The sequence below is a fragment of the Thalassophryne amazonica genome, chromosome 3 (assembly GCF_902500255.1).
Source record: "Thalassophryne amazonica chromosome 3, fThaAma1.1, whole genome shotgun sequence".
NCBI classification, from domain to species: domain Eukaryota; kingdom Metazoa; phylum Chordata; class Actinopteri; order Batrachoidiformes; family Batrachoididae; genus Thalassophryne; species Thalassophryne amazonica.
This window is the reverse complement of record NC_047105.1, coordinates 49589431-49601625: the sequence shown is the minus strand read 5'-3', so window position 1 is coordinate 49601625 and position 12195 is coordinate 49589431. Positions and strand designations below refer to the sequence as shown.

Sequence of the window (12195 nt, the reverse complement as noted above, 5' to 3'; positions counted from 1 at the left end):
ACTTTTCACACTCCCATCCAGTAGATGGCAGTGTTCTATGCGTTTTGACAGGGGGGGGGGGGGGGTGTGTGTGACAGGACGAGTCTGATTTCCCATAATGCTTTTTGGCTCTTGTGTCAGTTTAACGCTCAAACTTTCTTCATTACTTTAAAAGTGCGATATTTTCACTTTGTAAAAATGACAGAGTTGCTGTTAATGTGTTGATAAACTGTCTGGAATTAGTCTGTTTATAAATGAAACCATGAGTGAAAGTGCCTTGCATTTTATCTACACTCCCACCGTGAAAGGTAAGCAAGTGCTGCAGTGAATTTACTCAGAAGCCTCTGTGGTTCTAAAAGCCGCTGACAGTGTGCCAAGTCAAAACTGAAAGTTAGCTTTTAGTGGTTAGCTGTAACTTCAACTAATTTTTTTAGGAGTTTATCGGTTTAGCATTATAAAAGTTAACTTTACAGTTAGCGAATTAGTGGTTATCAAAGCTAACTTTCTGGTTAGCTGTGCCCACCACTGTGGAATTACTGCTGTATGTGTTAATCATCTAACAACAAATTAACGCGTTTGCCTTGCATAATGTACACACTGAATGGGTCGCCTTAATCATTATCAAAATACCCCCCCCCCCCTTCAGAAATTCTTCAGGAGCCGCAACTGCTGTTCTGATCGGCCATTCCTCTGGGTGTGTTTGGTGTGCTCACCTTCGCTGCAGCTGTCGCCCTTATAGCCGGGTTTACAGATGCAGGCGCCATGGCGACGGTGACACTCCAGAGTGTTCCGCTGGATGCACTGACACTCTGCAGAACAGCCGGGTCCAAAAGTCCACTTAGGACAAGCTAGAAGACAAAAGCAGCATCAGAAGACACTCAGAATGTTGAGTTTTTTTCAACTTAAAACCAGAAGGTTATTAAAAAATGCAATTAATAAATGATTAATGAGATTATACAGTTATGTGCGGCTTTCACAGCACATGGATCCATGCACTGCTTCTAAAGATTTTCAAGTTTTAAAGCTCTTTTTTTAAAGACTTTTTAACAGATAAATTTACTTTTTACAGCCTCATTCATTCATTGCTTTTGTAACCCCCATTACAAATATGGTTCTAATAAATATGAATAAATACATAATTAAAATGTGCACTAAAAACAATTGAAAACTACATGATACATAAATAAATAGTGACTGCATAAATAATTCATAAGTTATTATTTTATTTAAAAAAGAAACAGTAAATAGAGAAACGTTAACCCAGAGCGCGCCCCTCCCCCACCTGCCCAGTGCACCCGCAGCCAGCAGAGAGACGCAGAGCAGCAGTTTGCTATCAAAAACACTCAGAAAACTACTAACGTTTGGTGAAAACCTAAAACCTGGCCTGTACGGGGGAGGAGTGCACTCTGGTTTTTAAGTAGCCTTCCGGAGGCAATTTGGTGAGTTTTGTTTAAGGAATACCGCATTTCTCAGAGTTTTCTGTTAAGTAGCTAATGTTAATTTATATAACTGCTGAGTGGATCCTTGTCATTTGATTGGTGATTTGTATGTCACATGACATGGATTAATTCATCCCATTTGTGTTGCATTGCATTTAGAGTGCGGCTTGGTTCCATTTGGAGTGCAAATTTGGTTCCATATGTTTGGTACCATTGCACTCTCACGTGCACACACGCACACGTGTATGCGCACATGCGTGTGCATGAGCACGTGCGCACCCACACATGCTCATGCACGCACATGCACACACAAAACAAATCCACTGTGCTGCCTCGAGGCTGTTAGCAGGAAGAAAGAACAAAAACTGGACTCATTTCTGACATGATTTTTTTCTGCTGCACTGAGGACATACACAGTTGGCCGAGCCGGTTGCGTGTGTGCACGGGTGACAACGACACAATGATTTGATTGAGCTAACTGACACTGCTACACACACACAAAATCCACTCCGCTGTAAGCCATCTGGATGCATGAAGACCTGTTCACATGAAACGCTGATGTGATTTTTGGCTGGACTGAGGAACTACACAGTCTTTTTTTTTTTAATGGAAGTCCGAAGTCAGTGCACAGCATCAGTGGACTACACCTTACAGTGGAACATCAAAACGTAAGTCCCTTTTCTGTTGTTTATAAATTAATAAACTATGAAATGACAAGGATCTATTTTAGCCATTATATAAAACAAATAATTAATGTTTTTGCACTCTTTCAATGGAACGAATATTTAATTTGTACCATTGAACTCATAAACATTCATTATTTGTATAATGTATCTTTGAACAGCGGTTGTCGCTGCACTGGTTGCAGAGAGGCACTTAAACCTCCGTCTGAGACTGAGGAGAGCAGAGAAATGGTAACAAAACATTATTTGCCCTTTTATTTTCTGGTGTGAAGGTTACTCTATAAATGTATTTTATGTGAAGAGAAACTTTATTTTTATGTAACTGTAAGCAACTAGTTTACCATTCCTGTGGTTACCTAGCAACCGTAGCTTGTGAAGCAGCTTGATTTAAGTTTCATCCCAGGTTTATTTTATTTTTGTACTAAGAGTTGGTGTTACAACATAGGTGAGCATAGAGCATAGGTGTTACACTTTGGTCTTAAGATATGTCATATTCTTTACTAGGGCTGAAACGATTAATCGAATAATTTGATTCCAAAAAATGTTCAAGGCAAATTCTTTGCCTCGAGGCTTCATTTAAAGCTGCAGTACATATGCCAGGCCTATCGGTGGCGGTGTTAACAGTCCCACAAAAAACAAGAACACCGTAGAGCATGACCATAATGTTTAACTATTACAAAAAAAAAAAAAAAAAAAGACCTTTTACCAACAGGCTGTACAGTTAATTTATCAGTGCAGCTGTTGGGGAAACGCTGAACTCCAGCTGTTTTTCAAAGGCTTTGTTATTCGCCAAGTAGCCACAGAAAAAAAGGAATCTGACTTCAGTTTGAGCTGCACTGTGTGCGGCATGTATACATATACACTAAACACTGAATAAATCACAGCAATAAAAAGTGCTAATGAAATGTGCAATAAGAGAAAAAAAGAATGTCTTGTCTGCAGACTGAAGATTTCAGAGACCGTCTGGGCTTAATGTTTGGCAAAACTCCAAAACTCTTAACAATGTGACAAAAAATAAATAATTACCTGGGAAAACAGAGAGGGAACATCCTAAACTAAAAATCTGCATGATGGCACAGCAAGATTGTGCCACTGCTTAGGGAGAGCCCTGCCACTACTGATATTGTTTAAAAACACAAAAGTACTTTTTATCTGATTACTCGATTAATCGATAGAATCCTCGATTAATAAAGTATAGCTGCACCTCTTTTCTTTACTATTTTAACTTAGCTCTTAAGCCTAAAAAAGCCAGGAATATGGATTGCAAATTAGCCACGGCTAGAAACCTGCAAGCATGATATCTGTTTTTATATTTCATAAGAAATAATGTTTAATGCTTTTGTCTTATTAAAAAAAAAAAGGAAATTCACTTTCTAATCCCAATTACTTCAATCAAGGGTCACGAGGGGCTGGAGCCTCAAAGGACATGAGACAAATCACTTTTATCAATCAATCCTCTGAGCAAACTTTAAATAAATGTGCCAAATGTTGGAAATCATGTTTTCCACAAACTGCTGAAAACAATATAGATGGTATCAGTGCATTAGAACCAACCAGAGATTTCTCAATTAAGTGTCAGCTAGTTTTATAATCATTTAATTGCTTTGATTCATTTTGGGGGTAAAAGTCCAAAGTATCGTATTTCAGCTTCTAAGATGTGAATATTTTCTGGTTTATTTACTAGTTTCCTTTCTTATCTCTGACAGTAACATCATCAATATCTATGGGTTATGAACAAAACAAGATATAATAATTAACAGATTAGTCAACAATGAAAATAATCATTAGCTGCAGACCGAGCCCCAAATGCACTCTAATGGTGTTGATCCAAAACCTAAAACGATGGAAATGACTGGAATGTTTACTTGAAACATGCATTTCCTGTGAAAATATTACATTGCTAAGAGAACTATAACTATGAGTTAACATCATGGAATACTGAAACCCAGTTTTCTTCTAAAGTAAATCCAAGCAGTTCCATTTTTCTGCTCTTCTGGAGACATTGCAATCATTAGGATACCTTGTTTTCTGAAGTAGGTGTTCAAAAAAAGAATTTATTGAATGATAAAATGATGTAGCTGCTAAAGCTGAAGGCAGCCCTCAGAGGAGATGTTTTATTGTGATTATGGTTGTAAAATAGTGAACGTCTCCAGAGGGATGAGGAGCAGGTGGTGTTGTGAGACTCACGGAGGTGGCAGAAGCGTCCATAGAGTCCAGGATCACACAGACACGCTCCATATGTCCGGTGGCAGTGTCCGTTATTGGCACAGTTACACTTCTTATTGCACTGTTTCCCGTAGAAGCCTTTAGGACAACCTGCATACAGGAAACAGCTTTTTTCACAATTTGCTTTTTTTTTTTTTTTTTACAAATACAGTTTATGTCACAGCTGTTATGCCAGACTTGTGCATATAATCAGTAACTAAACAAACACAAAATGGAGCATTAAGCAATTATTTATTCCTAACTAAAAACAAAAAACAAACAGTGAGCAAAGGTGGTAGCCGATTTCTCGTCCTAACACCTGGACACAATCAGTTAGGACAGACAGGCCACAGAGATGTGACTCAACTCACCATCCTGGCAAAACTCCCCACTGACTCCAGGAGGGCAGCGGCATCTCCCAGTGACGGGGTCACAGCTGGCACCATTTTTACATTTGCAGGCAAAGGAACAGTTTTTGCCAAAATACCCCTCCTGGCACGCTGCAGGGTGGAGAAAGAACAGCTTCCATCAGTTTCAAACGGTCACAACTGTCTGTACAGTGTGATGATGAGGCTCTAATGTCTGCGAGGATCTGATCCTCACTCTGGTTACAGATGATTCCCATCCATCCATCAGCACAGTCGCAGCCATTCTTCCAAAGGTTACATCTTCCGCCGTGTGAGCAGTCGTCACATGTCAAACTGCAATCACTGCCAAAAGTGTCGTCCAAACAGACTGGTGGGGAAAGAGATAATAGACAGAATAATTAAAGACACGTTCACAGCACTATATCCAGTGATGGGCGTACAGTTCCACTAATCCGCTAACCACTAATTATAGAAGCTAACATTTTCATTAGTGGATTAACTTTCTACATAACTTTGAAAACCATCAGTGGACCTATTAGCTTCTGATAAATTTAGTTCTGATAACTTTTAGACTGCTAACATTTTTGCGGCATAGTGAATAAAGCTTAACAGTTAAAATCATTTGTAAAGTCTGAAATCATAGATTTTAGTGCCTGCCTCTTATATGTTTTGTAGCAGACAAACAGCTATGAGTAGCAGCACTCAATCCTCCGCCAGCAGAGGAGAGCTGACTACCAGAGAGAAAGAAAGAGAAACAAAAAAAGATCTTTTTTTTTTCCCATACCATACAGACTTGCAGGCATATCACACACGCCATGCACAGGCAGACAGTTTTCACTTACGGTTAAAATTTTAAACAAACTAATTCCGGACAAGTTATTGAAATTACCGTCACCTCTGTCATTTTACAAAGTGAAAATATCAGCTATATGTTTTAGTTTTAAAGTAATGCACTAATTTTGAAGGTTTTAGCGATTAAAGACACACATGCCGCAATGTATTATGGGAAAAATAGTTTCCTGACATCAGTGGTTGGTCAGTATACAACACACAAGTAACTGTAACGTGTGGTGGGTTTTACAAATAAATCTGTATTTGTAAATGTAATTTTTTTCATTTGTTTTAAAAAAAGGCAATTAAAAACTGAAACTTGTGTTTAATGGCCCACTCACACGGCACTTAATGAAGGGCAACGAAGCCCTAACAAAACAAGAAATCTGGACTTTCATTGACTTTCGTTGGCATCGTTTAACCTTCATTCTGCTTTGTTCCTGCAGCGGTCGCTTCTTTGTTTCTGAGCGCTGCTGCTGCCGTTGCATTCATGTACCATCAGAAATTACAGGGCAAACTCAGCCTGTTTGCTTGGATTTTTTTTATCTGGGTGGGGGGTCAGCTTCACTGGCTCAGCCACCTTATAGAAGACAGAATTAGGCCAGAATCTTTTGTGTTGATACAATTAATTATTTTGCCACAAGCAACTGCTTAATTTGAAACAACAAACAAGTTGTATAATTTCCGACTGTACTTGAATGCAGTGGCAGCAGCTCCTGCATGCTCTTATTATTTTTTATTAAATATAACAATATGAGTGTAGGAATGGCAATCCAGCCCTTATGTACATGTGGCAACAGGTAGATGAAGCAAATGATTATATAAAGAGCTCTTCTGGAAGGCACAACTCACGTTGTGGATCAGCTGCAGGTGGTGAAATAACAGCACATGGGGAGTCAATGCGCGTTCACACGGACTGATCAGTTTACTGCGCTGATATATTGAATCATCTTTACATCTATATTTATTCCCCCTTTAGACAGTTTTCTGTTATAAATCAATATATATGGCTTAGAATGTAATACACTGATACAGCAGTGACCACGGCACACCAGAGGTTTTTTTAAATTGGAGCAAGACGGATCACGCAGCGTGTCGTCAGACAGTGAGGATTCTGATGATGAAGGAAATGATCCCTCTTTTGTTCTGGACGAGGAACCAGAGCAGGTGGGTCCATCAAAGTGTGCACAGATCTCCACAGCTTCTGTTTGCAGTTTCTCCAGGATTCAGATGCTATGAGCTCCATCCCAGCACAGAGTCCTAGGACTCAGACATGCAGACACACTCTGCTCCAGCAGTGGCTCCAGGTGCATTTCGTTTAAAGCGTGGAGATCAATGTTAGCTTCGGTTTCATTTAGTTCGTCTTTCGTCCCTTTTGTACTCTTGCTGCACAGGCGATTCGGTGATAAAGCTCTTTCGTCCACCTTTTCTCAGTGAATTGTGACTTTTTTACTTTTTCCCTTCGTTCAGGAATCGTCGTGTGCCGTGTCACTGGGCCATAAGTGATTCAGCACTTTTAACGAATGTGAGGCAATGCAATTGCTCTTCACACTGCCATGAACACTGCCATCTACTGGATGGCCAGTAGATGGCAATTTTCCCATAATGCACTGCGGCATGTGTGTCTGTACTCTGTAAATGCTAAAACTTCCAAATAAATATAGCTGATATTTTCACTTTGTAAAATGACAGCAGTGACATTAATTTCAATAACCGGTCTGGAATTTGTTTGTTTAAAATTTTAACCATAAGTCAAAACTCAATGGAAACTCAACGAAGAGGTGATATTTCTAGGTTGTGACCCCAGATGACAAAACTAAATCCAGAGTTTAGTTTGTGAGTAGGTAGTTGTGTGAGATTCTCTGGCCATAGATCCATCTCTGTAACATCCAGGCCAACACCTCTCCACTGGAACACTACTTGAAAATTGGCTCATCTTTCCTTTGGAGTTCTTCAAGGGTACCTTCTTGGCCACATCTTTTTTTTTCCAGCTGCATGATCAGGTAAAATTTTGCTGAGATGCAATAGCTCACACTATTGATGGTCTGAAGACACTGAACTCTACCCCTGAAACCTTCACTTGTCTTCTTTTCCCCTCAGGTCTTGCCATGAAGATATTAAGTGCTGGATGTCCCAAGCCCTTCATCAATTAAATTAAAAAAAATCAATCACCTTAGGTCCTTAAGATTCCAATTTTCGTGCAATCCATGCTTGTGAAATCTTGCTCGAAACCACCAGTGTTATCTATGGTTCTGCTTTTATGTTTAACAAACTGACCAAACTGTGTTTGTTACGGTGTATTTCTGCTGATACGTGACTGAAAGTGACGTATTTGTCGCACTTTTGGCTTGTCATATAGTCTGTGCCGCTCACAGGACATGCGTGGCCTGTCAGACAGATGTGACATTCAGATCGCCTGCTGCATGTCCACATGAACTGATGGTCTCTTTCTCCAGCCCGTTGCAAAAGCGATATATGTTTTTATGTATTTCCCCATGAGGACAGCAAGCACACACACGCGCATGTCCGTCAAAACACGGTATGTGTTCTGCAACTGTGACGTCCAGGACCAGAGAAGCTGTTGACAAATAGCTACGCCCCCGTCCATTCAGCGAACAGACCAAGGTGTCACTCTGTGATCAGATGAGAGGCGCCTAGCCTGCAGGGGAGCGCAAACCACATGCACACGTGTCGTGGGGGGAGCCGACACTCTGGCACGCCACATGTGTACTAGGCAACTTCGTGGGGGCACTTAGACAAATTTCACCGCCAGCTCGAAAGTGATCGTCTGCTGACTGTTTTTGTGTTAATAGTGTGAATGGCCACACATTTTCTAAGTGACAAGCGAACAGTGTTAGATGTTCGTGTGTGTGTCAACTAGAATTTGCCCGAGACCTGCCGTGAGAGGGACTGAATGGGCTCTCACAGCGCACACTCTGTCTTTCAGCCACTGGTGTGCGCAAATAGTTGTAGCAACAGGTGTACGAGACGTTGGAAGCAGCTACGATTTTACACGTATTACATACAATTCCTGCTTCATGCACAATTCATGTGCAATTCAACAACATTCATAATATGTGTGAAGGGGCCCTTAGTTTAGACTGAAGCAGAGAGGAGATCGAGCCCTCTCTGTTTTGTGCCCTGTAGTCCATGAACCATTCATCAATTTTGACCGAATCGGTACCATTTAAGGTGATGAAACGACACTTTCAGTGTACCATGGCCTACACAAAAATGTAGTACAGCCATCCCAGGGTGGCAGCTGTAGCCAGGTAGGGGTCAATGAAGAATTAAACAGAGGTCAAAATGTAAAAATGCTCCAATCATGTTGAAAACTATACCACATTATTTGTCTGATCATAACAATTCTACAACCCAAATTCCAATAAAGTTGGGACGTTGTGTGAAATGTAAATGAAAACAGAATACAATGATTTTCAAATCCTCTTCAACCTATATTCAATTGAATACACCAAAAGACAAGATATTTAATGTTCAAACTGATAAACTTTATTGTTTTTTTGCAAATATTTGCTCATTTTGAAATGGATGCCTGCAACACGTTTCAAAAAAGCTGGGACAGTGGTATGGTTACCACTGTGTTATATCACGTTTTCCTGCTAACAACACTCAATAAGCGTTTGAGAACTGAGGACACTAATTGTTGAAGCTTTATAGGTGGAATTCTTTTCCCATTCTTGCTTGATGTACGACTTTAGTTGTTCAACAGTCCGGGGTCTCCTTTGGTGTATTTTGCGGTTCATAATGCACCACACATTTTCAATGGGTGACAGGTCTGGACTGCAGGCAGGCCAGTCTAGTACCCACACTCTTTTACTACGAAGTCACGCTGTTGTAACATGCGTAGAATGTGGCTTGGCATTGTCTTACTGAAATTAGCAGGGATGTCCCTGAAAAAGACGTTGCTTGGATGGCAGCATGTGTTGCTCCAAAACCTGGATGTACCTTTCAGCATTGATGGTGCCATCACAGATGTGTAAGTTGCCCATGCCATGGGCACTAACACACCCCCATACCATCACAGATGCTGGCTTTTGAACTTTGCGCTGGTATCAATCGAGATGGTCTTTTTCCTCTTTTGTCCAGAGGACACGATGTCCATGATTTCCAAAAACAATTTGAAAATGTGGACTCATCAGACCACAGCACACTTTTCCACTTTGCATCTGTCCATTTCAAATGAGCTCGGGCCCAGAGATGGTGGTGGCGTTTCTGGATGTTGTTGACGTATGGCTTTCGCTTTGCATGGTAGAGTTTTAACTTGCACTTGTAGTTGTAGTGATGAACTGTGTTAACTGACAATGGTTTTCTGAAGTGGTCCTGAGCCCACGCGGTAAGATCCTTTACACAATTATGTCGAATTTTAATGCAGTGCCGCCTGAGGGATCGAAGGTCACGGGCATTCAAAGTTGGTTTTCAGCCTTGCCACTTACGTGCAGAAAGTTCTCCAGATTCTCTGAATCTTCTGATTATATTATGGACTGTAGATGATGGAATCCCTAAATACTTGCAATTGAATATTGAGAAACATTGTTCTTAAACTGTTGGACTATTTTTTCATGCAGTTGTTCACGAAGTGGTGATCGTGGCCTTTTGGGGATGCCCCTTTTATACCCAGTCATGACACTCACCTGTTTCCAATTAACCTGTTCACCTGTGGAATGTTCCAAACAGGTGCTCTTTGAGCATTCATCACCTTTCTTACTCTTTTGCTGCCCCAGCTTTTTTGAAACATGTTGCAGGCATTTCAAAAAGAGCAAATATTTGCACAAAAATAAAAAAGTCTATCAGTTTGGACATTAAATATCTTGTCTTTGTGGTGTATTCAATTGAATATAGGTTGAAGAGGATTTGCAAATCATTGTATTCTGTTTTTATTTACATTTCACACAACGTCCCAACTTCATTGGAGTTGGGGTTGTATAAAAAAGGTACCGTGTTGTTTCGTCACCTTAAGTGGTACTGAAAACCCGCTTGACCCTTGAACTATTGTACTGTGGAATCAGATCTGTCTGCTACATCCATATAATCAGGTCTCTGTTAAAAACACTTTTATTTTTTGGTATCCGTTTCCTCCCACAGTGCCTATCCATTCCACCTGCTGCATTACTGATATTGTTATAGAGCACTTGCTCATCCTTTTCACTGATCTATTTTATTTTATGTTATTTATTTATTGACTTTGTACAGCACTTTGTCACAGTAGCTGTGTTAAATCTGCTATATAAATAAATTTGACTTTGATGTGACATTAGATTTCCTAGGCTATAGCTTCTTGTGAACAGCACGAACAAGCTGCGTGGGAGAGTAAATGTCAGCATTCATGTTGTGGATGCTGTTGCCAGAAATGACGTGCACCACTTAATCCCCCACTGTGCGCTTTGTAATCATCCGCAGTAACCACAAAGAATCAGACTCACATTCCTTGGTAACGGGAGGAGAACTCACCAAATTTTTCAGTCAGGGTGCTCTCGGCCCTCAGCTCGCTTTCATCGTCTTCATAGTCATCATAGCGCTCCAGAGGCTCGCTGTAGTCCTGCAGTAAGGTGAGCTGAGGCCGAGCAAGAGGAAGCTCAAGGGTGCTTCCGCTGGACAAGGCCTCGAAGGCATCTTCAAGTGCTGTGGAGAGAACCGAGAAATTATGTCCACTACAAGTGTTCGTGTGGAGATGCCAAATAGATTGTTTGGTTTTGAAATAAATGCACATGATAAATTACCACTTATAAGGAAAACACAAACGTGAAACCTCTACAAACACCCTATATGATGGTTAATAAACTACAAATACAAATACTAATCTGTGGTAGCACTGGTGGCAAGCAGACGTAGGCTTTAGAAAGGAAAGAAACAGATAAACAAGCTAATTTCAAGCTAAATGTAACATCAGCTACACCTGCTCCTAATTTCCATTATCTATCCAACATTCCCCCATGATCCAGCAAGTGGCAGTGTTTAGCAAGTAACAAACGAATTATTATGTAAATAAAACCAGTTCCTCTTTTTACTGATCTGGTGCATCAAAGTTAACCAGTGTGCAATCACTTTATCCTCATTATATTCCCTTTTAATTTGGTGAGATACAAGATGATAGCATGCATTGTTTTGAGTTACTGTAGAGGAGGGATTCATTCACTCACTGTATAGGGTACATGCCTAGATTTTTGCAAAGGCTGGAATAATAATTTTTAATTATATAGTTAATCACTGAAAGATGGGATTTTTTAAATTACTGACAGTGTCATTAAAGTTATTTAAATATTCACAAATAAAGGAGTACAAAATGAAGAATCCATGTTTCAAAATAGCTTGAATATGAGCAGTCATAATCCATCTATTTTCTATACCCGCTTGTTCCAATTAAGGGTCACCGGGGGGGCATAGGGTGTGAGGCAGACCCTGGACAGGATGCCAGTCTGTCGCAGGGCAGCAGTCACAATATAATACATGTTTTAACAATGATGTGCTATTTACTTTGCTGCAATCAATTCAGTTTCTCAAAAATCCTTGTGGTTTTTTTTCTTTAGAATTATCTTGTGACCATATTTTAGATTAACTGGATTTTGTTTTAATCTAAAAGGTGCCAAAACCTACTATTATTAAAAAAATGATAAACAAAGAACATGACTTAAGAACCAATTTATTGCAGATTCCCAGAGTTTCCACCAGCAT

General features: G+C 40.1%; 1 protein-coding gene across 1 annotated transcript in view; it reads right to left on the bottom strand.

Annotated features, from left to right (window-relative positions):
• megf6b (multiple EGF-like-domains 6b) overlaps positions 1 to 12195 on the bottom strand; it is a 128638-nt gene that overhangs the window by 41536 nt on the left and 74907 nt on the right. Inside the window, exons 10-14 of the mRNA XM_034167563.1 lie at positions 10975 to 11145; positions 4910 to 5041; positions 4678 to 4806; positions 4289 to 4417; positions 693 to 827 (exon numbers count right to left, since the gene is read on the bottom strand). Coding sequence (XP_034023454.1) covers positions 693 to 827; positions 4289 to 4417; positions 4678 to 4806; positions 4910 to 5041; positions 10975 to 11145 — 696 coding nt within the window. The remainder of the gene's footprint in view (positions 1 to 692; positions 828 to 4288; positions 4418 to 4677; positions 4807 to 4909; positions 5042 to 10974; positions 11146 to 12195) is intronic.